The sequence below is a fragment of the Notechis scutatus genome, chromosome 8 (genome assembly GCF_049901735.1).
Source record: "Notechis scutatus isolate UNSWTSFEM ecotype Mainland chromosome 8, rNotScu1.2, whole genome shotgun sequence".
NCBI classification, from domain to species: domain Eukaryota; kingdom Metazoa; phylum Chordata; class Lepidosauria; order Squamata; family Elapidae; genus Notechis; species Notechis scutatus.
The window spans coordinates 19,593,888-19,621,434 of NC_142016.1; the positions used below are offsets into that span (position 1 = coordinate 19,593,888).

The window sequence follows — 27,547 nt, forward strand, 5'->3', positions numbered from 1 at the left end:
CTCCGAAACCTTATTTTTCCATATGATAATGTACAATAGCTATTCAACTGATATATATGTAAATATAGAAAAAATAGGGAGGGAGGGAGGGAAGAAGGAAGGAAGGAAGGAAGGAAGACCTAACCATGATTTGGGGTCCTTATGAACAAATTTTATTTTGTTATCTGTGTACTAATTTATCACCAGGCATACTGGTGGATATTGCTGTGTCTGGTTATTTTTTTTTTTTTAATATTAGATTAGAATTGGGGACTTGGTTCTGCCATATATGGATAGATAATCATCATCACTATGTTTCAAACTTTGATATAATTACATTAAAAAGGGACACTAGCAAAACTGTGGCTCTGCAAATATGAATCTGATGGATCTCTATGGATGGAAGATATGGCATACAAATGTTGGAAACGTGGAGTGCTTACCAGCTTTAGGGCCTGGACCACCTGAAAGAAAAAAGACCATGATAATTAACAAAACAATGAAGAGGAGAAAGACAAACAGAAAGGGAAGGAGAAATGTAAAACAAAATAAGGCTATGGTATTCATTTTCATATTTAAACATACACATTTATTTTCAGTGCTGAAAAAGAGACCTTAACCAACCAATTGTTGATTCATTAAATAAAAATTCAAAACGGTTGTAATAAAAACAAAAAAGGGTACCTTGAACAACTGTGTATTTTTGCAATTCAAATGTGAGCCCCCTTTTATTCCAAGAGATGCCCAAATGGAGATATTAGCAATTTTGCTAAGCATTACATTTCCTTGGTATCTAAGGTGTAACTTTACACTTCTCCTGGAATGACTGTCCTGGGGTGTTTAGACACAAATCTGACATTTCTCCATTTCTATCTCCTCCACTCTTGCAGATAATTGCAGATATAAGCAATGTGCAAATATAGTGGGGAAATGTGGCAATTATATTGGTACTGAAATGATGACAAGATCTCCTCCAAAGAATGAGAGGAAAGCAGGATGAAACAATAAGGAGAGATGATTTCAGAGTTACTTGCAGGGTTGGGGCTGCTAGTGGTGCTCACTGGTTCGGGCAAACCAGATGTTAATTTTACATCTGGTTCGCCGATCCGGTAGTTGCCCACCCTGCCCCACCCATCCCAGGAGTCTCCACGCAGCCCCGTTTTGGATCCCAGGTAAGTGCAGGGCCTGCGCAGAGGCTCAGGGAAGGTGAAAAATGGGCCTCCTGGAGACTCCAGAAGTCTGGAAATGGGGCCGTTTCCAGCCTTCAGAGAGCCTCCAGAGACCGGAGAGGGGGGAAAGGGGCCTTCTGGAGTCTCAAATAAAGCATTTGGAGCACAGGGAAGGTGAAAAATGGGCCTCCTGGAAGTTCCGCAAGGCTGGAAACAGGTCTGTTTCCGGACTCCCCAGAGCCTCCAGAGCCTGGGGAGGCCATTTTCGCCCTTCCGGAAGCTCGAGGAAAGCCTCCGTAGCCCAGGGAGGATGAAAACTCACACACACCCCAGGGTGGTGCAGGAGGCCAACTAAGCCGCGCCCACCATGGTCATGCCCATCCAGCTACAGGGCAGAGAACCGGTTACTAAATTTTTTGAAGCCCACCCCTGATTACTTGTGTAAGTAACTACGTCCAACACCCTAAACAGATCCCCTCTTACCAGAAGTTGTCCAAAGGCCAACACAAAAAAACAAGCAAGAAATGGACGGAACATCTTGCCTCTCTTCTACTCTTTGCTCTTCCAAATAGTGAGTTCTCCTGACGATGCTGGTTTTGTAAGTTATTTATACTTCACCTGGTATTGCTTCAATGAGTCAAAAGCAATGGCCCTATTGTCAAAGGAGGAAGTGGTTGAATAAAAGACATTTTGATAAGTAAAGGTCATCAGATATAGTTATCCTCACCATCATGCCAGTTCAGGTCACCACTAGATAAGGGAGCCTTTGAACAATCAAGAAAATTTCTAGACTTCCAAAATTTACACATTGATAATTACATTGTAGCGTGGAATCTGGAAGGTGAGAGACCTGCTAATAATAATGACATGGGTGCTTTGGGTTGATGAGTTTGGATCAGCTAATGTCAGAAAGAGATGGTAAGGCAGGTTGACTACTATAACTACATCTTGTCAGTTCCGAGTTAGTAAATTTAAAAGAGGTGCCACAATATCTGAAATCTGTCCTTTTTCTTAATCCAGTTTTTTTTTGCTACATCTATGTGCAAGTTTTGCTATTTATTTTTTTTCATATTCTGGTTTGGTGTCCATTTGGAAACTATATACCCTCTGTTGGCAAAGAGTAAAGCAGCTGTAAACACATCATGGGAGTCTCATCCTTATCTTAAGTCACTCATCCTTATCTTGATGATGTTGTCAGTATTAGATATTTTTTGTGTTCTTAACATTTTATCAACCCTATCAATTAAGGCCACCACAATGATTTCCATCAAAAGGACTTTTGCTACTCTTGGAAGTGTCTCAGAAAGGATTATCGTCTTGTTTGCAAAAGTGACCCAACCTCTGATAAAGAACTATAAAATGGCATCTAATGGAAAGAGCAACATCTTACATAAAGCTATTTGGAAAAGATCAATGAATCAAAACAATCAGGGTTTTGACACAAGGAACAAAGCACAAATCGGGAGCTGTGAAAGTCTTCACCTTTTTGGAAGAAATATTCCTCAAGGGGAGCCTAGAGTGGATTAGATGTTGACCCCATAGGGAACAGCATGATTTAGGAACAGCACAATTAAGGAAATAAGGGTGTGGTGATCCAGGCACCTGTCCATATTAGCAAATTAATAATCTGAGAATTAATATTGTTTTTCATGTTTTAAGATCCTCCAATCTAGCAAATAATAATAATAATTGTACAAACAAAACTTTCTAGCACATTGGGATTTGCTGATGGTAACACATACGTGAAGCTCAGGCTGCAGGCTGCATTGTTGGAGTTTTCCTAAGCAGGTTTGTGGATAGCAGAGATTTCATTATCATACTAGGCAACAGAAGTTCCAAGATTCTGGAGAAGTAGCTCATCAATTGGCATAGGTTGCATGTCCTTCTAATTTGCCTATTTTCTACATTCTGATATTTTTCTTCACACCTTCTCACATTTATATCAGCTTCTCTGGGCAAGTCCTCTTCCCTTTATTGCTAATGATCCTGACCACCATTCCATAACAAATGACATATTTTGGGAAAGATCTTCAAGTGACAAGGAAGTATCAGCATCTAGAATTTATATTGTTGTGCGTCAATTTTCTATGGAAGGACATTGATGACAACTTTATTTTATGCTGCTGTTTATCTCCCTGGTTTCTAAAGTGCAGAATTGTGAAGTCCCTTTCAACAACGGAACAGGATAGGTAGTGGTTTAAGTTGCTGGATGCTATCATATGATAAAAGAGAATATGAAAGTCCCAGAAAATACTTTAAAAGGACCAAGATGAAGCAGAATGAACAAGATTATTTCCTGTAATAAAATTGTGTACTAAAATAATGTTACTCATAAATGTCAACTTGCAAAGATATGCTTATTAATAATTCCTTAATGGCCTAGTGGTTAAGATTCTGGGTTCATTGACAGAAAGATTCTGCCCCCAGTTCCTGCCAACCAATTGAATTGGAGTGGAATGTTGTTTTAATTATATACATTTATATATTTTTTCTTTTTTTAAGAATACAGTGTGTATTTTAAGAATGTACCAAACAGAATCCAAATGGAAGTTATGTATTATATTGAATGTTACAACTTTAGGGAAAAGATATAAAGGCGTCATACTCCAATCAGTAACTACAGGAGAAATTTTGTTTAATGAGAAAAGATAATAGATAATTGAAACAGGACAGACAAAAAAATATAAATACAATGATTTGAATTGAGATGAGATAATTAAAATAAAATTGAGACAATTAAAAGATGGGAGAAGCTATGCAGAAAATGTAAAATAATAATAAGATATGGAATAGAATATAAAAATGAGCATGAACCTGAATTTGTGTCTGTACGAAGAAATGTAACCCGGGATTATGCTGCTTTCAAAAAAGATGTTTTATTTGTATTTTTTTTCTCTTTGTGAAAACTCAAATAAAATTTACAAAAATAAAAATAAAAATGAGGTGAGGTCCATGGTAGACAGTTTGAAGTTAAAGCTGTGAGGGGTAGAGGCTGTAACTTCTCTGCTTTTTCAGAGAGTAAAAGGAAACGAATGGAAAAGTACTTTCAGTCCTGTAAGATACTGTTCATGTAACTTGACAACCAAGATGGAAGTAGTACTTCTGGTTGTGTGTTTTGTCTGGATTACCTCTTTGGATCACCAATAATAGATTGACACATTTTGGAAAATGGCAATGGCAAATAACTTCCATATACTTGCTGAGAAAACTATAAGTTGTAGTCTGGGTGAACTATCTTAGAGCACTCAATAATAGAAGATAGAGCAATAGGGTTGGAAGATGATGAAACATTTATAAGAAGAAAAGCAGTTTCAAAGAAGGTCAAGAACCAACAAAGGAGAATATTTGCAGCTCAGGGTTGAAATGGGTGTGTGTGTGTGCTTGGTGCTCTTAGAGCTTGCTTGTTTTCTTGCAGATGTTTCATTACCCTAACTAAGTAATATCATCAGTTCTAGTAAGGAGTGCTGTTTGCTGTCATTTTATATTTTGGTGACTTACCTCTCTGTGTGGGTAAGGATGGTCTTAGAAATTCTTTGGTTGGGCTGTTTACTGATGGCTTTTTGGCAACCGTCAATGGACACGTAGGCATTAACAATGTTTATAGACTATGCAAAAGAGACAATCAAGCAGCCCAAAAGAGAGCAAAAAGACTCCAGCCACCTCTCCACCAGGAATCAGCAACCTAATCAGTTAATCCATGGTTAACATCAGACCAACAGTCAAGTAAACAACACCCCATCAAGAAACTGCCAAAGAGTCATCAGTAAACATAAAACCCATAATGTCGGGCTACTATGTGTCTTAAAAACCCTAAATACGTTGAATTTGGTCATGAAATGCCTGTTGGTGATCAGTGTAACTATTCTTTATCATTTTCTACAGAGAACTTTGAGAGGATATTTTCTCCTGATTTCTAGCTAGATGGGAGATAATTCCCTGCTTATGTTGCCACCAGAAAGAAGGTCCCAAAGAGATGTGTGCAATAAAATGGAAGGGTATCAGATTTGGCTTTAAGATTGGATAATCCCTGGACCAATTCCAATTCTGTGCTGCCATTTAAGTGATTATCTGGATTTATGCAGCACATCTCTGGTACTCCTTAGAAAAAGAGTTTGAGAACGTCTTCCGTTGGGTTAGGACTTTACTGTGGATACAACCTCTGCCTTTTAGCTTCAATTTGAACATGGATGATGGAGTAATTGTGCATGACGCAATGGAAGCTCAATGCTTCCTTGTACATCATATAACAATAAGAAGCATTGAGTTTGCGCAATGAAGCTTGTAGATTAAGATATTAAAACGTGGCAGTGGAGCTGAATAAAGTCTTTTAGGAGAACAGCAAGGAGCAGAAGAGCTGAAGAGCATCGAGAAGATGCGTCTCCTTTTAATCTTTGCATTGACCTTTACGCTTTCTACACAGACGGTAAGGCAAACTTTTGTGGCCTACAATAGCCTTGTAGCTGGTGTGCTTGCAGGTGAAGTGAGTAAGCATACCGAGCTTGTCCCCATGGTTTAATTTGCACATTTCTTCATGAAGGGGTTTAAAAATACAGCAGAGAGCTTTGAGTACTTAAAGTTTGAGTAAAACTTTGAGTTTTAATCAACAAGAATTCAAGTGTATCAGAAGTTCTGAATTCAGGTTGGTATCCTGTTTTCTGCATTAGAATTCTCAGTGTTCACATACACATGAGAGTAAGAGATAACCTCTTGTGGAACCTCTTGTTGGATCTACTGAGTTGGACCAATGCAGAAGGCTGAACATTTCTTTAATTGAAAAGAAATTTTAACTATGCAAGGTATAGAAAGAGTTTTTGACATGAATAAAAATAAGGTAAAGGTTCCCCTGCAGGTTTCACTCTGCTAGTCATGATTGACCTTAGGGGGCAATGCTCATCTCTGTTTCTTAAGGCAAAGAGTCAGTGTTGTGACCAGAATGACTTTACTCTGCAGCACAGAGCATACAGCAAAACACAGAAGGTTATTACCTTCCCACATGCTTATATGTGGTACCTGTTCATCTACTTGCATGTACATACTATTGAACTGCTAGGTTGGCAGCAGCTGGGATAACTTATGTCTTGTGGCACTTGGATCTCAGACTGCTGAGCTATGGACCTTTAACAGTTTAAAACTCAGCATCTCAACCACTTAGCTGCTACATCCCCTACAGAGCATAAATATAAATAAGGGATAGAGCAAAATTCACAGGTTCATTGTCCCCTAAGATATCTGTATATGTGCTTGGCTACATCAACAAAAATTTTAAGCCAATGCTTGGAAGAAGAGCTGCAGTGTTGTGGGAGGCCATATTCCTTCTTATGGTTTTTATCCTGCAGTGACTCTGATTGGCATAGTTGTTGATAGGAATAGGATGTAGCAGAGATAGAAATATATGTTGTGATGAAAGTTATTTCACAAGGGACACATTGGTATTAAACATCTCCTGCATTTTTAGGCCAGGCCACATCTGAATGAAGGCATACAAGATGTTTGTATCAGAAAGGTTTTCTGTTACAGGCATATTTTAAGAAGAAAGAAGGGAAACCTGAAATTGCCCAAGATATCTATCTGAGACTGAGCAAGCAAATAAATCACATGCATTCTTTCTATTGCATTTTCCTTTTTAGCAAAAAAAATTTCTCTCGGGTTTGCAAATGGGTAAATGACTATGAGAAAACTAGTAATTTGAAAATTCCTACCTAAGATGGAATAATAAGGAAATTTTCTTGTTTTCTTTTTCAGGATAACACGGATAATGATGATGCAGAATCTACAGTAAGTAAATTACATCATGCTAGATGTCCTGATGTTTTGCCCCTTTGAGGGCATGTATATACTCCCTTTTGTCTAAAAAGAGTTCATAGTCTCATTTAGGTTCAGAGAAAAATGTTGGTATAAATCAACCAGTCCAGAATAATCTGTAACAAGTTCCTGTATGGTAATGTTGATAAATTGGTAGTCCATGAAGATAACATCCACCTGAGGATACTTTTTGTGAGACCCAATTCCTTTTGCCAAATAAGGAGAGAAGAAGAGCAAATGGCTGAAGTAAAAAGCCAATAATCATAAATGGCATATCTAAGATGCAAGAGTAAAGAAGTTTTCTTTCTTTCTTTTTGGCCAGGTTAATGATGGCAGTGATACAGAGACTCAGGTATGTCCGTTACATCATGCTGGTTGTCCTGATCCTTTTTCCACTTTCGGAGAATGTATATGTTGCCTTTTCTCCAAAAAAAGCTCACTGTCGCATCTACTGTGTTACATACTCAAAAATAAGACTGGGTCTTATTTTCTTTTGGGACCCAAAGTAAGCACCAGGCCTTATTTTCAGGGGATACTTTACATGCTCAGCTTAGAACCATCACAGCCAGATCTCCGATGTCCTGACATCTCTTGCGCTGCTACCTGACTTCTTCTGCAACCGCTTGTAGCCAGCCGCTGTGGGGTGCATCATGCTGGTGCCACTTAAGCAGGGCTTATTTTGGGGGGTAGGGCTTATATTAGGCACATACATAAAAATCAAGCTAGGGCTTATTTTCAGAATAGGTCATATTTTCAAGGAAACACAGTAGTTCCAGAGACATAAGTTGGTATTAATCACCCAACCCAGAATAGTCTGCAAGAAGTTTTTCCATGATATCATTGCTCAATAATGGTCTATTCTAATTCTAATAGTGGCCTATAAAGTTAGCACCTGCCTGAGAATCCTGAGAAGCAGACATAGTTTTAGTGGGATGCAATTCCCTTTGGCAAAGCAGGAAAGATGAGCAGAAATAGATGACGGAGCAGCTATCATGCAACCCAGGATGCCAAGGGAGAATCAACAGAATATCTCAGATAACCTTGGAGGGCAACCAGAACTGGAGCAACCCCATGAATATTTGGTTTAGGAGCTAAAACAAAATAATAATAATAATAATAATAATAATAATAATAATAATAATAATAATAATAATAATAGTAATAGTAATAGTAATAGTAATAATAATAGAATAACAGTAAAGTCTTGATGACTTTTTTTCCTCTCATCACTGGGCCCCTCCATGTTTATTTAGTTTTACTTTTCTTTTTGGATTAGGAAAGAGCACTTTTGTGATGGCTGGGCCTGTCAAAAATTTAGAAAATGCCTGCCTTGATTCTGCTGGCATGTCACTCCCTGTCCTGAACAAAAGAGAAGCAATTCTGTACCTCCCCTGCTCACACTAATGCATCTGGGCTACCATGAATAATGGCACTTGGAGGCAGCCCAGAGGCTCACCTGAAGTAGAGGCCTGGAACCATTGCCGTCCCCCCAAGCCACTTCATGCCTTTCCCCAAGGCTACCTGAGGCTGCTCCGGGATGTACAAGACCTGCTTGAAGAATGCTCTTTCTTAGCCTCTGCAGCCTCCAAAAACCACTGGAAAACTTTCCCTGTTCTCGTGTGATTTTTTGAGGCACTGGAGACTGTGTGAATGCATGACTCTGTTATGTAGTTTCTGGTCAGTCTGAAGGCCATGTGGAAGCACACCCCATTTTTCTGTGGCCACCACTGCCTCCAAAAATCCTGCGAGAATCAGACGTGCTTTTGACAAAAGTTGTTATCTGATGTTGGTGAACTCTGGTGGGTCATCCAAAATGTTGTGGCAGGTCACCTTTGACACATTCTAATTGTAATTCATCATTTTTTCAGTTATGGCAGTAAAAAAAGATATTACTGCATTCATTGCTTCTTTTGAAATTTTAGTAGAACTTTGTAATTCTATTGGTAGCTTTGCAACAAGATCATATCCTATTAAGTTTTCCAAAGCGGGTTGAAATGGATACCCTTTTTTTCCCCTTGTAGACAGACAATGACAACATGATGGGAAAAGTTATGGTAAGTAGTTCTTTGTTTATTTCATGCTCTTTCCTTAGGCAATCTCAGTCCTTGATTATTCAGTTTCATCAACCCATGGATTTTTATTTCTACACATGCACACAAAACACCAATTCACAGATTCTGCCATCAAATTTAGCTCTTTCATTTTTAAATAAAACAGACTCAACTTCCCTCCAGAAAAATATTACAAAGGGAGCCACAGGCTGTAAGGAGAATTGTATCCTGGCCCACTCCCCATTTCAGCATGTTCCAATGCCCCCCTTCTTCCAGGTAGGAAGAGAAGTCATCTGTTGACTGCTGGAGACCCCTAGCCAATCCCATCTCACTAGGCCCCCTTCACCAGCAGGCATCAAGTCCTCCCTTGACTCTCCCTCAGCAGCCATCACTATTAAGATTTTTCAAACTTCAGAGTCGATTGCAAAGCAGCCAATGGCCTCTAGCCTGTAAACTAGATTAGATGTAGGGGCCAGAGGGAGGTGGGAAAGAGGGCAGGAATAGGCCCTTGCACCTTACTCTCTATGGTTTTCTAGGAAGTAGTTGGAAGGTGTGGAGGCTACAACTTCCCCAAATTTCACTCCCACAGGAATCATGAATCCCAGCATTCCATAATAGCAATCACACTTAGATTTATATACTGCTTCACAGTACTTCATAGCCCTCTCTAAGTGGTTTACAGAGTCAGCCTATTGCCCCCAACCATCTGGGTCCTCATTTTACCAACCTCGGAAGGATGGAAGGCTGAGTCAACTTTGAGCCTGGTGAGATTCAAACTGACAAATTGCAATCAGCTGGCAGTCAGATTGGTAAAAGGAAGATCCAGATTATTGGGGGCAATTATGCAAATAATCATTATATTATAAACCTCCCAGAGAGTGCTGTAAAGCACTATGGGGTGGTGTATAAGCCTAAATGCTATTGCTATGCCTTAGCAGAGCTGTTTTGAACCTTTTTGCAAAGACAGGAGGCCTCTAGTGAAGTGTTTCTGACCTCAGCAACTTTTAAGATGTGTGAATTTCAACTCCCAGAATTCCCCAACCAATCAAAAAACGTTATTGGAAAGAAGGAACCCTGCTGGAAACTTCTGGAAGTTAAAGTCTATATAGCTTAAAGTTGCTGAGGTTGAGAAACATTGGGTTAATGATAGTTTCTATCCATATTGTGACTTATCTCCTTGTGGCGAGATGATGCCAAACCAATTGAATAAACAAAATAAATACTCTTTATATCAGATGCAATTTTCCTGGGCTTAGTTTATTGGGACATGTTTGCAACCCAGAAACAGATTTTTCAAATCATCTTCATTTAATGACTCCATCATCCCTTTTGGGGTGGAGTCTTGGCAATTGAATGGAGCTAGCAGAGTCTTTTAATGGCCGGATGCCCTTCCTGTCACCAATGCGGAATTTTGTTCAGCAGATAGATTCTCACTGTGCCCAGAGGGAGAAATATCTGTCTCTACCTAGGATCGAACTCACAGCCTCCTGATTGTGAGGCAAGAGCTCCACCTCTAGGCCATCGCACCACTCCTAGAGATTTTTCAAATGATCCAAAAATATTTCATGAAGTCAAAGTCTTTCTCAAATTTACTTAGTTAGCTTCTTAGTATGAGTATGGTCATGCAAAGCACATATCCTGGCTACTAATTCAACCCTCTTTCTGTAGTTTGTATAGTGCATTAAATGCTAAAATGATGAAATAATGTGTGCTCCCCCAATTCAGTAAACCACAAAACAATGTATAAAAATCAAACTGAGTATCCAAGTCTGGGATGTTGTACCAATGCAGCTGTTTGAATTGTTATTGGCAGGTAACATATTAGCATGACTTCATTAGCATGAATTCACCTATGAAATGAAAACATTTACTGCATATTCCCAGAACAGATTTTACCCAAGAGACATGTCTATTAAAGAACCAATCCTTTCTAATATGAAGAAGGAATTTATTTTTATTGTAGATCATTGGAGAAGTGATATATATTATTATATGAGTATAGAGATAATACCTTTCTTTCCTTTGTAGGCAGCACTTGGTGATGAAGGTTTAATGCATTTAATGGTAAGCCCTTAATTTAGCAGCTCCGGTATAAATATTGAAATATATCCAGCTTTTATATTTAGGAGGATAATTAACTTTTATGATTAAAGCTATGATACTCATTCTTAGATAAATGTTGCCTCCAGCCATTCCCAAGTTTGGGAAGGTTAAGTGGGGCTGTGTTCAGTACTTAAATAAGGGGTTTAGGATTCAGGATGGTCTAAATACTTTTGGGACTTTTAACTGTCCAGAAAAATCCTCTGAATTTGAGCTGATGTTCTTGTAGCATTTACAGAATGCTACAGAATTATAGAAATGAGATGTTTTTGTGGGATTCCAATATCCCCTTTTGCTCATATGGCTACACTGAAAATCAAGTAGAGTGTGTATAGGTAGAAACACAAATCTGCATATTTCACAATGAATATATTTTCATATTTGAAATTATCTGGAGGAAGAAAAGCAGAGATGATAAAAGAGAGAGGGAGTAAGTGTAATAGAATTAAAAAACAATAATATTCCATCATAATGATGTTGTATTTCTATAGGTGTTATTAACTACAGTAAATCCATATTTTAAAATCTACAGTATTAAGGTGACCAACCATCCTCCTTTAGGGAGGACAGTCCTCCTTTTTTAAGTTCTGTCCTCCCTCAAAAAGTGTCCTCCTACACGTCCTCCTTTTTGATATTTGAAGACTAATCTGTAAATCTCCGTATTTGATCAATGCCGATCCAATCCATTGTATGTGATGTGATGTATTTGTATTTAACATGACGATTCATCAAGGCTCGGTACAGTGCGACGAGATGTGATTAAGAGACGCATGTGCTCCATACAGAAGAATTGTTTTGAGAGAATGTGCTGCACGCAAGAGTGCGCCATGCGCAAGTGGCTTTGGTTTTTTTCTACAATTTATTTGTGTCCTCCTTTTCATTGTAAAAAGTTGGTCACCTTAACAGTATATATATAAAAGCAAAATACCACACACACATCACCACAAAATCTCCAGAACTGTAAAGCCTACAAATTTGAAATTTGGCACGTATGTTCCTCTTGGCTTCTAGATGCTCACGAAGAAAGGATTTTTCAAAATGACCATCAGAGCATTAGTATTTCCTATATTATTATTAACATGCTCTGATGCTAAGGAGTCCTACTCCCCCTCCCCACCTGAAAAAAAATATGTTCCAAATGCAAAACACAAGCAGAGGAGAGGAGTTTCAGTTTCAGTTTTAGTTTCACAGCACCAAGCAGCTTTAGTACAGAACAGTTGAGCTAAGCCACACCCAGGCTCCTTGCTGTCTCCTTCTTGCTCACACAGCAGATACTGTTTCAGTTTCCAAACAGCCCTCAACTCTCTCACTGACAGGATGCTAGCCATCGATGGATGCTGGTAGGCAGAGGCAGAATTCCCCCCCCCCTTATTTCCCTCCCCCAAAACTAAGTGCGATCACATAGTTTCGTAGCGAAACAAGGGTATAGAGCTAGTATTGACATATAGCGCAATATTCTCAAAAGCTGTTATCCCCAATGCCATGTTTAGTAAAGCTACTGTTTTCTAAGCAATCATTTTGTATGCTGATGAATAGAGTACAACCATTATTCCTCAGGATTCTTGATGCATATTATACTTCCATGAATGTGGAAGAAGATAAAGAAAACAAAAAAGAAATATCAGAATACCGTTAATTCAAATTTGTTTTTTAGACTAAGCACTTTTTATCGTAATGAGAAACCATCTGTTTCCTAAGTTTCCTCAAGGAGCAATTCATGTACACAATATGGTAATAATGACACAGATGGAAACCTTCTGGGTACCTTCCATTAGAATAGAATTTGACATTCTTGTTTTCATTCTAGAGTAATTTGGATGAAAAATATTTGGCTCAAGCAATGGTAAGTAGCTCTTCCTTCATACTGTCTCTTTGTTTTGAGTAATATAGTTCTTGCCTGCAATGAAGTATCCACAGGTTATAACACCACTCACCCCAAACCAAAACTCATGCCTTTATTTGATTGTATATGTGGATAAGGCCTTTTTAGAACTGCCTCCAAAGAACAGTTTTGCATTGAGGAAGAGACAGTTTCTTTATATTCCTGTAATTTATTGGTGGAACTCAACTGTGTGGCCCAAATGCAGTTTTGTTGGTAAGATGATGTCAGGATTCCAGCAATCGCTGTAATTAAATAATGATTCTCGAGCCAAACTTCACCAAACTTCAAAGGATTTATTAGAGGCGACACACTGACACTGTCCTGTATGAAGACAACTCTGACATTTTAGTTACAATCTTTTAAAGATAAGAGTTGGAATGTACTTTCGCTTTCAAACTGCTACACTTCTCTTCCAGATTTCCTTCCTCCCCGCCCCTTTTTATGGCAACTACTAAAACAGGCATAGGAATGTTTTATGAGTTGACATCATCTCCCTTTCCAGAATCTGTTTTACCAGGCAGTGCTGTGGAAGCTAGAAACAGGAATTGTTCAAATGATACAAAACAACTCTGAACATTCACTAAGTCACCAGTCATAAGTCCAGGACGACAAATATGGAATGTAGTGATTTAATGCCAGGTTCCCAATCAGCTTAAACCCCAGCTGCTCTTTCTATTAAATATCTGCTCAACGGACTTTTTCTTTTTTTTGGTCAGAAAGCATCTTATCTTTTGAGGCATGAATTTAATACAAGTATTATTCCATTGGATTTCTCTGTTGCAGAATTCCATTGTATGAAAGTGGAAGAATATTGGAAAGAGAATGCAATAAAAGTGTTTCAGAACACAAATCACCCATCTGTGCCTTTTTGGCCCTCCCCATCCCTGTTCTGATAAGAAATGCATATATCTCACGTATAGAATGAAGCCCTCCATGCATATGACATCGGAGATGATAGAAATGATGTGGCTAGGTTTTTTTTAAAAAAAAATTCAAAGGTTTGTATAGCTGCCCACCCTATGCTGCAGAACCTGGTTGCAGAAGTCATACGTGATGTTACGTCAGAATAGAGATAATAGCTTTTGCTTCCTCTGCAGGAGTGCGCGGAGAAGAAGTGTTCATTTGAAGAATTAGCAGTGAGTACCTCTTTGCTCTTCCTATGACTTTCCTTGCGAAATATTCTTCCTGTATGTGATCAGGTACCCCTTTAGTGATTCCACTTCCACCCTCAGCAATCATCCCCATTGTGCCCGGAGAATGAAGGGTTAGTGCTGATAAAGCAGCTTCAGGCACTGCTTTATCCATTAAAAATATACCAACTGCCTGCACTCTGGTAGAGCAAAGTGCCCTAAAGTGAGGCGGGGCCAATGAAATTACATTATGACAGCAATTTGGACCAGGAACTCTGTTGCTAAGCAATGGAGTCATAAAGCAGGAGGTACATAATCATATTGCTTAACAACAGCAGTTCTTTTTGCTGTCCTTAAACAAGGACCATTAAGAAATAACCTCATATGATTGCAACTTCTGATTTCCTGCCAGCTTTCTCATTGACGTTTCTTATGGGACACCAGCAGGGAATGTCAGAAATCACTACTATTGACTCTGTTTGTTTTCATATAGCTCAAGACAGCATCTCTTTTTGTCACACTATCCTATCCTATCCTATTTTACGCTACGCTACACCACACCACACCACACTATACTTTTTGAAATTGTATCTCTTGTGGATCAACTGTGATAGGGCAAGTATATACAGTATTTGTTATTCATTGTGGCCTTGCACTGATGATATTCTAATAGGGCAGGGGTGTCAAACTCACACCGTCACGTCATTGTCACATGATTTTTTATTTTTATTTTTTATTTATTTATTTGATTTGCCAATTGTTTACAAGATAATAAGTATAAGTGTATACATAGTTGTGAATACATGAAATGGGTACATATAAGAAAAATAAAAGAAGAATAAGAGAAACAATAGGACAGGGATGGTAGGCACGTTGGTGCGCTTATGCACGCCCCCTACAGACCTCTTAGGAAAGGGGTGAGGTCAATAGTAGACAGTCTAAGGTTAAAGTTTTTGGGGTTTGGGGAAGAAACTACAGAGTCAGGTAGAGTATTCCAGACATTGACCACTCTATTGCTGAAGTCGTATTTCCTGCAATCAAGTTTGGTGCGGTTAACTTTGAGTTTGTATCTATGATGTATGAGAACTTTTTTCCCCTTTGCTAAACCGGAGGTGGGGGTGGCCAGCACATGATGCATCTGGCCCATGGGCCATGAGTTTGACACCCCTGTAATAGGGTATTGAAATTTCTGCAATCAAGCAACCAACCAAGAACTCCACAGGGTCTATCTAGGACTTTTAACCCAGAAATTGTCTTGCAACCCATGATCAGAATATCCCATAAATTATGATAGATATGTTAAATCCTGAGACACCTAATAGATTCATACCAACTGCCCAAACACTCTGGGAGTCAAGCAGCACATAAGTGTAATAAATTATCATATCATTATCATTGTACAAAACAATGTGAAATCACAGTTGCCAGTTCTTTTTTAATTTTTTTTAATTTTTTTAAACAAACATACATAGACAAAACATAAAACCATCTTCAATTACATACAGTGTATTGGTTGGTTACAAGTCTTTTGTGCATCATTTCCACAGTCCTTACTTATATTTTATATAACTACAGTTGCCAGTTCTTTAGCTGGTGTTGGCAATGTTATTATTATGGTTGGTTGTACAGATTTTCAAGTTGGAATCTTATCACCTTTTCCTATCTAGTCTTCCTTTTTTGGTCATTGTCCACTTTATGTTTCTCCCTACATTTTAGTTCTTGTAGCAAATTAGTAGAGCAAGAGAACAGGAGGAAATATTGGTGGAGGAGCAGAAGGTATCTATTTCATGTATTAATAATCATGTTTATACTTATATATATTATCAAACGCAATAAATAAATAAATAAATAAGGTGGAAAGGTGAGCGATGTGAAACTGAATTGGAAAGTAGCTTATCATGACAGGGAAGTCTTATGCATATTGAGCAAAGAGAGTTCTTATTCACTTGTTGGTTTGCATAGCTTACAGTACTAGATCCTCTAGGTGTCAGGATTCCAGTTTAATTAAATTAAATCATGAGTCTCGAGCCAAACTTGTCCAGGCTTGTTCTAAAAAAATGAACCAGCATCCACTCAGGCAAAAGGGGTAGTTTCCAACTAATTCTCCTGAATTCACGGATCTGTTCCTCGATGGGTCGCCCTGCCTGTTTTAGCATGAAGTCAAATCAGTTGAAGTATTGAATGGACTTATTTGGGTGATAGTTTTCGCCGGGTCCTAAGGGCTTCCAGATTTTGATGGTTGGTCCAGACTTCAAATGGTATCTTCCCCCTTCTTCCAGCAGGTGGCGCCAGGTTTGCATTGTGCATCTCATCCTGAAAGCCTCTTTTTCCCATGCAGGCCATCACTTCTCTGTGTCTGTGAGCTTGCGGGAGGGGTAGATGCAGGGCTGTAGGCTTCCTTGGTTGTTTCTTTGGAGTAACACTGCTCCCACTGCCACGTCACTGGCATCTGCTTGAATGAGTTGACACTAGGTTTCAGTTCCCGAAATTTACCAGCTAGCATGTGGCTGGGGAATTATGGCAGTTGAAATCCACACATATCTTTTTTTTTTAAATATAATTTTGTTCATAAACAGTTTTGAATACAGTGGATAGTCAGGGTATGCTGTTTACAAGACAGAGAAAAAGAGAAAACCATAAAGAATACCACATTAAATATTAACACATGTAGTGATAGCAATACTAATATATACTAATAACAACACATTATACTAGTAATAATATCACCAAGTACTTTTAACTAAATTTCTTTTTATATTAACTTATTTACATTTTTAGTAATTATAATGTTTATAATTATATACCATCTCTATTTTAGATACATTCATCATCTTTCTTCCTCTAATTTCTACCTTTTGTCTCTAACCACTCACAGAAGCTATTCCATACTGAATAGCATTCTGTGTCTTTGGCACGAAGACACATTTATTTATTTATTTTTAAAGTTCCTTTCAGCACAGTCTAAAATTTTCTGAATTACCTCCTCATCTGGCGGGGTGTTCTCATTTTTCCAGTATCTTGTGAAGCTAATCCTTGCTGCTGTCAGTATATGTAAAACTAAATATGTGGTCCCTTTATCATAACCATCTGGTATTATGCCCATATCTTAAAGTTGCCATGGTTAAGGAACACTCTCTAGGTCAGTGGTGGCTAATGTTTGGGCTCCTGTGCCAAAAATTGCGTGTGCGCCAGCACCCAGAAGGCAATGCGTGCCCCCCACTCTCCCTGCACATGCGCACTGCACCTCCTAGCTGATTTTCAGCCCATTTGAGCCAGCTGGGAGGTGCGCATATGCACAATGAGGTAAGTTTGCCTGGGCTCACATGCCCCTACAATATGGGTCTAGGTGGACTGATAAGTTATAGCTGTTATAACCACATAATTTTGTCTCCTAACCCTAACACATTTCATTTTATTGTATGTGTGATCAAGACACTTTGTAAATTCCCTGGGGGAAATGTTTGACGTAGGAGGGCTCAGCTTGTTTGGAAAAGCAGATTGTAAATATTTTGGAATAGGTAATGGGTGTTGATTTACAATATGATAAAATCCTTGAGCAGCCTTAAAGTTTTGAACTGTTCCTTCATTCAAAATGAAGGATGTTTCTTGACAACCTTGACTTTGTTGTCCTTGTCCTTTAAAGAGTATAATGAAGGCTTTGGATCAGTGGTGGGATTCAAATTTTTTTTACTACTGGCTCTGTGGGTGTGGCTTGGTGGGCATGGCAGGGGAAGGATACTCTAAAATCTCCAGGCAGAGGTAGTATTTGCTCCAAACTACTCAAACTACTCAAAATTTCCGCTACCAGTTCTCCAGAACTGGTCAGAACCTGCTCAATACCACCTCTGCTTTGGATAAGATGTCAAGCTTCTGCTACTAAATCCATCTTTGGTGATGTGAGGACATTCACATCTCCCTGGCTCTCAAGGGCTCACCAGTGTATGTTAATAGATTTCAGTGGTCCGGGCAAAGCCCACACAGATGTTTATATCATGCCCTGGTACAATGTGGTTATGAAGGAGTCAAGAAAAAAGAATAATGCCTTTTCTCTTTCCTTGTAGGACATGATACCTAGTGTGATAAACTGTATGAAGACATTTAATGGTGGTAAAGCATTGTGTGCATTGGTTGTAAGTACATACACACTGAAGTTCTCTCATGTGCTCTTTGTCTGTTATCCTCCTTAAATGTAACCACAGTAGCTCTCTTGAGCCTCTCTCCCTTCAAAGGATCTACAGACATTTCATCTGTGATGGTATAATTATCATTATCTTCTTTTAATTATCCCATAATCCCTTGCAGGGGGTGGAGTCTGGGCAACTGAGTGGAATGTTTAATGGCCGGATGACCTTCCTGTCGCCAATGCGAAGTTTTGTTCAGCAGATATAATCTCAGTGTGCCCAGAGAAAGAAAAATATCTGCCTCCTGATTGTGAGGCGAGAGCTTCCCCTCTAGGCCACAGCACCACTCCTTGTGATGGCATAGTTATATTTAGTGATATTTATTTTGCCAGAATAGAACTGAGCTTCTTTGTTTCCTTTGTAGAAAGCATTCGTCCCAGAGGGTCCTATGGCCACTATGGTAGTAAGTATCTTTGATTTATTTTCTTCCATTTCTTTCTTCAATATTCTTCTTGTCTTTGAATAAGCGTTTCTTATATTTTTCTTCACCCAACACTTAAAGCATCTTCAGAGAAACATTGGTCTAGTAGTAGTTTTTGTCCCTACTCCTTATGGCAAGATGGGCAGAAAACAAACTTAATAAATGAAATAAATATTTCCTGCATCAAATGCAATTTTGCTAGTAGGATAGATTTCCTCACCTCCTTTTCAGGATTTATTTGATTGGGACATCTGGCAAACCCAGAAAGAGAGATTTTTCAAATGATCCAAAATATTTCATAAATCCAAAGTTTACTTACTTAGCTACTTAGTATTATTAATGGAAATCATATATCCTGGCTACTAATTCAATCCTCTTTCTATAGTTTGCATAATACATTAAATGCAAAAATGGTGAAATAACCCAACTCAATAAACCACACAACGATATATAAAAATCTAATCCAGATTATAAATATCTAAGTTTCATATGTTGTATCAGTTCAGCTACTGGGATTTTTATTGACATGGTTAGGTAAAAAGCCTAACTCTAGGTTCGCATATGAAATGAAGGTCTGCAGTGCATATTCCTGGAAGAGCTTTCACTCAAAAAGACATGTACTGTATATTAAAAGACCTCTCTGAAACCTTATTTTGTGTTCGTGCATACATTCTACATAAAGATTTTGATTTAGGTTTCTCTGTGCATCTTGTGGTTGTGTGAATGTGGAAAAATATTGAAAAGAGAAAGAAAAGGGGCCGCAGAATTCTATTAATTAATTAATTAATTTTTGGTCCCAAGTCACTTCCTGCTGTAATAAGTAATATATGTTTTCTATCTGAGGAATTATTATTTTTTATGATACATAAAATGGCAGAAATAATACAGTTGGAAAATTCATATATGGTGTGATATGAGAATAGAGTTGATGCCATTTATTTATTTCTATTGTAGAATCAAATGAAGGAGGAAGATATGATTGACATGATAGTAAGTACTCTTTCATCATCTTCTCTCTTTTCTATATGAAATATCTTTCTTGCATGTGATGAAGCAGCCTTTTTTGGGATTTACTCCAAGACCACCCAAATTTAGTATTTCTATGCAAAGCAGTGAGATACAGTATACCCATGTTATATACTTAGGAGGAAAGTTATTTTATGATGAAAGCTATGATGGTCATCTCATTCTTTAAAAAGAATGAGTCAAACAGTCCAAACTTTGATGGGTAGGAGTGGGTTGAATAAGGCTTTAAAATTCAGGGTGGTCTAAATCTTGTGGAACCTTTTTCTGATTAGCAAATGCTCTGAACCTAAGAGGATATTCTGGTAGGAGTTGAAAGGGGAAATAAAATACTCTTATGAGATTTCAATAGTCCTTTTTCTTGACATAGCTACACTGAAAATGAAGTAGAGCATATATAGGTAGAGACACAAATCTGCATATTTAATATATGTCCACGTTTGAATTTAGTTGGAGAGAAGGAGGCAGATGGCATAGAAGAGAGAGGCATTATGTGAAGGTGTTGGAATAGAGCATTCATGTATTTTTGAACAACTACATCAGTATTCAGCACACACACACGCACGTGTGTGTGTGTGTGTGTGTGTGTGCGTGCGCATGCACATGCGTGTGCACACCCACTGTCTGTTCTGTAGGGCTATATATAGAATTTCTAACAAGCGGAGTAAAAAAAAAAAACCCATTCCATCACAAGGATATCTTACATGTATAGGTGAAATGAATCTAGTGCAGTGGTGGCTAACCTTTTTGTGCTCCTGTGCCAAAAATTATGCGCACGCTTTCACGTGTGTACTCACGTGCCAGCACCCAGAAGGCAATGCATGCCCCCTCACGCCCCCTACACATGCGCACGTAATACTCACACCCGCCGCCTCCTTACCTGCACTGCGCCTCACATCTGATTTTCAGCCGGTTTGAGGCCTTTTTTGGCCTCCCAAAGGCTTGAGAAAGGCTTCTGCAGGCTTTGCAGACCGGAAACTAGCCCTGTTTCATCACTTCTGGTATTTTTGGAAAAACAGGAAGTAGCAAAATGGGGCTAGTTTTTGGCCTGCGAAGCCTGCAGAAGTCTTCCTCAAGCCTTTGGGAAGCTGAAAAAGGCCTCAAACTGGCCGAAAATCAGCTGTGAGGCGTGTGCATGCCCAGTGAGGTAAGTTTGCCTGCAGCTCGCATGCCGGCACAAGTGGCTCTGCGTGCCACTTGTGGCATGTGCGCCATAGGTTCTCCATCACGGATCTAGTGAATCTAGATTTAGGTATAAAATATGGACATCTAGGACAATATTTTCAAATAAGTGTTGATCCGCAAATGCCATGGCTGTTAAAGCTCCTCTTTTCTTAGCAATCATCTTATCTGTTCATGCATAGATACAACCCTTATTGTTTAGTTTTTTCAATGTACATTTTGATTTTGTGAATGTGGAAGAAAATTGTAAAAAAGAAAGGAAATGAAAAAAAGAAACCTCAGAACAGTGAATAGGAAAAAAAAATGCTTTGGATTAAGCACTCCCTGATGTGATAAGACATGTGCATTTTCTAAGGGGGGGTGGGCAAAAAAAAGAAATTCGTGCATATGATATATTAAGATGGAAGTAGTTGAATGGATAGAGAGATCCTGGATGTTTTCATGTCAGAATATAATTTGATGTGCTTCTTTCCATTGCAGAATGCTTTGGACCCAGATGACCTTAACATATTAATGGTTAGTAGCTCTTTCTTCATTTTCTGACTTTGTGTTGAGTGATATTCTTATTGCATTCAATGAAGTATCTCTTTTGTGATTCTACACCTCCCAGAAAGCATCTCCAGAGTCCCCAGAGCATAAACAGAACCAAAACATTTCATCTACTTCACTTTACCTTTCTAAAACAAATTATTTATTTAAGAAAAAGACCAATTGCCAAATTGGGGTGATGTTTGCCCAACAGGATTTTGCCTTCAACCCCCTGAATACCACCCCTGACTGGGCCTCAGGGAAGCCTCCTACGCGAAGGCAAAGCAGTACAACAGCAATTTAGATTAACTAGAAAGCAAGAAACCCGACAATTTCCTGCTTTCTAGCTAATCTAAATTGCGTGGCACAGCTGATAGTCAGAACAGCTGATCATCGGGGAGAAAAAAAGGAAAAATACAACTTACCAAAAATTAGGTGAAGGCACAATGCAGGCAAGTTGGATGGTGTGCATGCAAGATAAGGAGTGACTGGGGGGATAGGGAGGGGCATGTGGGGAGGGGAGGGGTCAACCAGTGGTGCGATTTGCCGGTTCTCCAAACTGCGCAGAATTGTAACAACCGGTGCTATAGAATCCCATCCCTGGACGTAAGTAGATAGATACTTGCAGGTTTTTTGTTATGATATCATGCCACAAATATCATGATTTCAGTATCATCATAAGTCTCTGATGATCTACCTTTCAGGAGCACAGTACTACAATACGTACTAACACACCATTCCATTTACCATAATATCCTCTATGGTTCCTCCAGGCCCATATTTTTAAACCTTTTTAAACCTAGTTCTCTGTAGAATCATCTCATCTGGTAATAATCACTTTTACATCTTCCTGACTTGCTCACGATCCAACTTGATTTGGCATGGCACAGAGTTACGTCACATTCTGTCACATCATTCTGTTTTTTTGGAAAAAGGGAATGTAATGAAGTGTTTCAGAACATAATTCATCCATGTCAGTCCCTATTCTGTTAAGAAAAGTGTGTATCTCATTTGTAGAACGAAGCAATTTGCACATATGACATCAAACATGGAAGTGGTGGCATTCTTAGAGAAATCATGTGTGACATCATTTCAAAATGAAAGTTATACCTTTTGTTTCCCTTGCAGAAAATGGGTTCAGGTCCACCTAATATTATTGAATTAATGGTAAGTAGATTTTGTTCATTTTACTTCCTTTGTTGGAGTAATAGTCTTCTTGCATGCAATAAAACATCCTTTTTGTTATTCCATATCTCCCAGAAAGCATCTTCAGAGCCTCCAGAGCAGAAACAATCCACTTTCTTTTTTAAACCAGCTTATAATGCCTTCTATAACTCTACACCAACTTCCAAATTGGAGTGATGGTACCCCTAAACAGCAAAAGAAGAAGCTTGTATTTTGGACTATCTCCAAGGGACACTTTTTGGATGGGGAGGGTTTCTCCAAAATAACTTTTCCCTGCTTGTGGTTTTTCTCCCCACAAAATGGTAAATTGTTGGCTCAGATGGTCCTTCTGTCAGTTCCAATTTTGCTAGTAATGTGTCTTTCCTCATTTGCCTTTCCAGAATTAATTTTTATCAGAATACAGTATATTTTGGAAAACCAGCTTGACTTTGTTGTCCTTGAAAAAGAATGGTGAAGGTTTGGATAGGCTTTCAAGATTCTGTTAATATACCCATCAACATTATAGTGGTTTTCCTGGAATATCTGCCCACAGCTTTCCTTGACTTTTATTTACCTCAAAAGGTTGATGTGGCTTTATGTGTCTACTCTGGTGATATGAGGCCTTTCATATCAATATTAACCTGGAAATAAGGAGAAATTTTCTGACACTGAGAACAATCAACCAATGGAACAGAAGTTGCCTTTGGAAGTTGTGGGAGCTTCATCACTTGAGACTTTCAAGAAGAGATTGGACTGCCATTTGTCAGAAATGGTGTAGGGTTTCCTGCTTGGGTGGGGGATTGGACTAGATGACCTACAAGATCCCTTCCAACTCTGTTAATCTGTTAATATTTTTTGTGACTCTCAAGGGATCATTATTTTGTTTTAATGAACTGTGGTGGCTCAGGCAAAACCCACACAGATGCTTATATCATGCATTAGCATAACTTACAAAGGAATCCATAAAGAGGATAATTTTTGTTTTCCTTATAGAAAGTCGGAAAAAAGATATTACCTATTCTGATGAGATCTAATGGTGGCAATATGGGTAGTCTGATTGTAAGTAGATATGCACTTACCTTCTTTCATTTTTTCTAGGTTTTATACGTTATCCTTCTTAGATGTAATCACAGTAGTTCTTTTGAGGCTCCTCCCTCCTTCCAGGGTCTTACAGACATTTCTGAACAATTCTAGCAGGAAACTGTAATATTTAAAGAAGTGCATTGTTATGACTATTTCTCAGAATTTGAAAGATTCTGGCCTCCCCAGTCTTTTCTTGGGCTTAGAAGAAAGGCTTAAAAGAAGAGGGCAGGAAATTCCATAAATATTTGTACTTTTCTTAAAGGTATGTGCCCATTCTATCAGATTGGATAAAGCAGGTATGCTTTAAGCCCTCTTCCCATGAAGATTGCCATTTAGTGAAATGTTTCTCAAACTAGATGATTAACTAGTTTTTCAAACTAATCTTTAGATATGCAAAACTCAGTTCCACACTTACTGGTTGGAGAGTTCTGGGATTTGAAGTTCATACTTCAAATGATATCATAAGGATTTATGATATCATCAAAAAGTATTGGGATATCATCAAAAGAGTAGAAGAATTGAAATTGAAATGGGCCGATCACGTAACAAGAAGAACGGAGGGCAGGTGGATCAAGGCAGTCATAGAATGGATCCCAGTTGATAAAAAGCATGCACAAAAGAGACCTAAAACAAGATGGATTGACAACATCAGCAAGTATTGCGTGCCCAATTGGCAAAGGAAAGTTCAAGACCATATTGGTTGGGAACATATGGAGGAGTCCTTCATACTGCAGTTGATAGACAATGGCTAGAATGATGACGATGACTTCAAATGGCGGGACCTAGAATGCATTTTTCATAGTAACCTGGGCCCTATGAAACACCTTTGCCCTAGGATCCAGCAGGCTTCCCAGAATAAGCTTTTTTTAATCTTCTGGAAAGCTATGAAGAGCTTGGGGCAATCGCAGAGTGGCATGGTGGCTTAATAACACTGAACCTGCCAACCAGAAATGGCCTGCCCTGGAAGCATTGCAGGACTGAGTGAGCTCCCATTACTCACCTCTGGTTGAGTCTGCCCTGCCCACCAGCAATTTAAAAGCATTTCCTTGGATAATAGTTCTGCTGTATTTGTTCCTCTTTCATCAATACCCTTTTGGCCATCCAGGGCACGCTATTGATTTGAAGAAATTGCAGTGGCCCAGACCTGACCCAGCTAAATGCTGATAGCATACACTGCCACAAAATAATTATGGAAGTATCCTTTTGTTTCCCTTTTAGGCTATGTTCACTGGTGGTGGTACAGGTGGAAAGAGGGTAAGTAGTTTTGTTTAGTTTCTGCCATTCTTCTGTTTCATATTCTTCTTTGATCTGAACAAGCAGCTCTTTGATCTTTCTTCCTCCGAACACCAAAAGTATCTCCAGACTCGGGAGAGCATAATTACAGTAACCTGAGCTAAAGCATTTGGTATTTATTTTATCTTTAAAATAACTGAACCCTTAATAGATGCAGCAGCCATATTGGGGTGAAGATTCCCCCCAGTGGACTGAGAAGCAAAGGTGGGATTTGGCTCTCACCACAGATGGCAAGATGGCAAGAGATCAAATTTGGATGATGGTATCTATTGAGTTATGGTGAATTGTGTCACCAGGGAAATAACTTCACAATTGATGGAATGAGACCAGAGCATGCATGTTATTGTATTTACATCATCAGGGTGTTCAAGCTCCTTATCTTGTATCCATAATTCAGAGTGACTTATTTTCTTCTTTTAGCAAAATGGTGGTGGTGGTGGAGGAATGAATAATCTTGGAGTAAGTCAGCAACATATATCTAATGTCTCATATTTGCATTATATTTTCTGTTATTTTTTGTGTATACAATCACAACCATCCTCTTGAGATTCAACCCCCCCTCCCAAAGTATCTTCTGAAAATTCAGGAACAATTCTACTAGGAATTTGGATATTGTAAAGAATGTTGAAAGGATGAACTTGTAGACAGCCAGGAATAGAGAGCCATCACACCCTTTGCAAACATAACTTCTGTGTGTACCAAGGCTCATTTTGTTTTAATAATACAGGGAGTGATTGATGTAGGTTGCAGAACACCGATGACACATGGCTTATAATTAGAAGCTCCCATTCCTGCTTAAGCCACTGCCTTTTGACCCACATTTAGCTTCCAAAGAGCCCCATTTTATTTCATTAAAGTACAGAGGCCCAGGTTCTTACCTGTGTCAAAATGTGAACTGTGACAATGTAGTTTCAAAAGCATTCATAATCCATGATGGTCTTATTTTCTCCTTCTTGCAGGGTGGCGGAGGTGGACTTGGTAGTATGTTAGGAGTAAGTCAATATGGATTTGATGTCACCCATTTCCTTTATGTAACCATAGACATTCTTTTGAGACTCAATTCCCTAAAACATCTCTTGACCTTCCAGGAGCAATTCTAGTAGGAATTTGGATGTTATAAGAAATGTTGAGGAGAATGAACTTGTAGACAGCCAGGAATAGAGAGCCATCACACCCTTTGCAAACATGTCTTCTATGCATACCAAGGCCATTTTGTTTGAATAATACAGGGAATGATTGATGTGGGTTGCAGAGCACTGGTGGCACATGGCTAACAATTAGAAGTCCCCATTCCTGCTTAGGTCACTGCCTTTTGAACCACATTTAGCTTCCAAAGAGCCCCATTTTATTTCATTAAAGTACAGAGGCCCAGGTTCTTACCTGTGTCAAAATGTAAACTGTGGCAATGTAGTTTCAAAAGCTTCATAATCCATGATGGTCTTATTTTCTCCTTCTTCCAGGGTGGCGGTGGAGGTGGTCTTCTTGGTGGTCTGTTAGGAGAAAGTCAATATGGATTTGATGTCTCCCATTTCTTTTACGTAACGATAGACATTCTTTTGAGACTCAATTCCCTAAAACATCTCTTGACATTCCAGGAGCAATTCTAGTAGGAATTTGGATATTATAAGAAATATTGAGGAGAATGAACTTGTAGACAGCCAGGAATAGAGAGCCATCACACCCTTTGCAAACATGTCTTCTATGCATACCAAGGCCATTTTGATTTAATAATACAGGGAGTGATTGATCTGGGTTGCCAAGCACTGGTGACACATGGCCAACAATTAGAAGTTCCCATTCCTGCTTAAGCCACTGCCTTTTGAACCACACTTAGCTTCCAAAGAGCCCCATTTTATTTCATTAAAGTACAGAGGCCCAGGTTCATACCTCTGTCAAAACATGAACTGTGACAATGGAGTTTTAAAAGCATTCATAATCAGGGGTGGGAATCAAATTTTTTAACAACTGGTTCTGTGAGTGTGGCTTGGTGGATGTGGCTTGGAGGTCATGTGACTGGGTGCGTGTGGCCAACTCAACATCACTCACATCGAGGGGCACTTCTTCTTGCCTGGCCTCTCATGACCGTGGGGATGCTGCAACGGTTGTAAGTTTGAAAAAGGGTCATAAGTCACTTTTTTCAGTGCCATTGTAACTTTGAATGGTCACTAAATGAACTGTTGTAAGTCAAGGATTACCTGTACAAAAATACAAAAAGCTTCTCTGCTTGCAAAAGCTGCCCTACATACCAATCATTAGATTAAAAATACCTGCAAGCCGGATTTACAAATCAGGCAGGGTGCCAGGGTACCTTGAGGAATGAAAATAGTTAAAATGTAACGATAACTATGAGCAGCCAACTCTTGCTCATAAAGTGAAACCCTTTAGCAAAGAGGTCATTTAAACTCTCCAGAAAGAGCACACCCAGGAGAAGCAATCCTTAGATCCATTTGCACCACTTAAAGACACCAGCTGGTCTCACTCACATCACAAGATATCCTAAGGAAATCATCCAGGTTTAAGGAAAGATCACATACCCCCAGAAAGGCAGTAAAAAAGTCA

The 27,547-nt window shown here is 38.9% G+C and overlaps 2 protein-coding genes and 1 long non-coding RNA gene across 16 annotated transcripts in view; 2 read left to right on the forward strand and 1 right to left on the reverse strand.

Annotated features, from left to right (window-relative positions):
* The window catches only part of LOC113425922 (uncharacterized), a 169,035-nt gene extending 165,476 nt beyond the window's left edge, over positions 1 to 3,559 (reverse strand). For 2 of the 7 annotated variants that reach the window (XR_015750507.1, XR_015750506.1), the window contains exons 1-2: positions 1,632 to 1,764; positions 423 to 443 (exon numbers count right to left, since the gene is read on the reverse strand). This is a non-coding gene — a long non-coding RNA (uncharacterized LOC113425922). Of the gene's footprint in view, positions 1 to 422; positions 444 to 1,631 lie in introns of all 7 variants that reach the window. The other 5 variants (XR_015750509.1, XR_015750512.1, XR_015750511.1 and 2 more) reach the window with 3 other exon arrangements.
* Positions 3,560 to 5,446: 1,887 nt separating this feature from the next.
* Positions 5,447 to 27,547, forward strand: part of LOC148129931 (uncharacterized) — a 46,381-nt gene continuing 24,280 nt past the window's right edge. For 2 of the 8 annotated variants that reach the window (XM_087970988.1, XM_087970996.1), the window contains exon 1: positions 5,458 to 5,571. In XM_087970988.1, the coding sequence (XP_087827114.1) occupies positions 5,521 to 5,571 (51 nt within the window). In that variant the 5' untranslated portion in view covers positions 5,458 to 5,520. Of the gene's footprint in view, positions 5,572 to 27,547 lie in introns of all 8 variants that reach the window. The other 6 variants (XM_087970987.1, XM_087970991.1, XM_087970995.1 and 3 more) reach the window with 6 other exon arrangements.
* Positions 5,965 to 25,834, forward strand: LOC148129932 (uncharacterized). The gene is made up of 14 exons (XM_087970379.1): positions 5,965 to 5,979; positions 6,891 to 6,923; positions 7,273 to 7,302; positions 8,972 to 9,004; positions 11,030 to 11,065; positions 12,909 to 12,944; positions 14,081 to 14,119; positions 18,175 to 18,243; positions 18,659 to 18,697; positions 19,670 to 19,705; positions 21,401 to 21,436; positions 22,577 to 22,615; positions 23,606 to 23,671; positions 24,914 to 25,834. Exons 1-14 carry the CDS (start codon positions 5,965 to 5,967, stop codon positions 24,965 to 24,967), a joined length of 561 nt encoding a protein of 186 aa, XP_087826505.1. The 3' UTR covers positions 24,968 to 25,834.

Coding starts and splice junctions, on each gene's coding strand:
- LOC148129932 (XM_087970379.1), top strand. Junction 6,924..7,272: donor ATGATGATGCAGAATCTACA/GTAAGTAAATTA, acceptor CTTTTTGGCCAG/GTTAATGATGGCAGTGATAC. Junction 22,616..23,605: donor CTAATATTATTGAATTAATG/GTAAGTAGATTT, acceptor TTTTCCTTATAG/AAAGTCGGAAAAAAGATATT.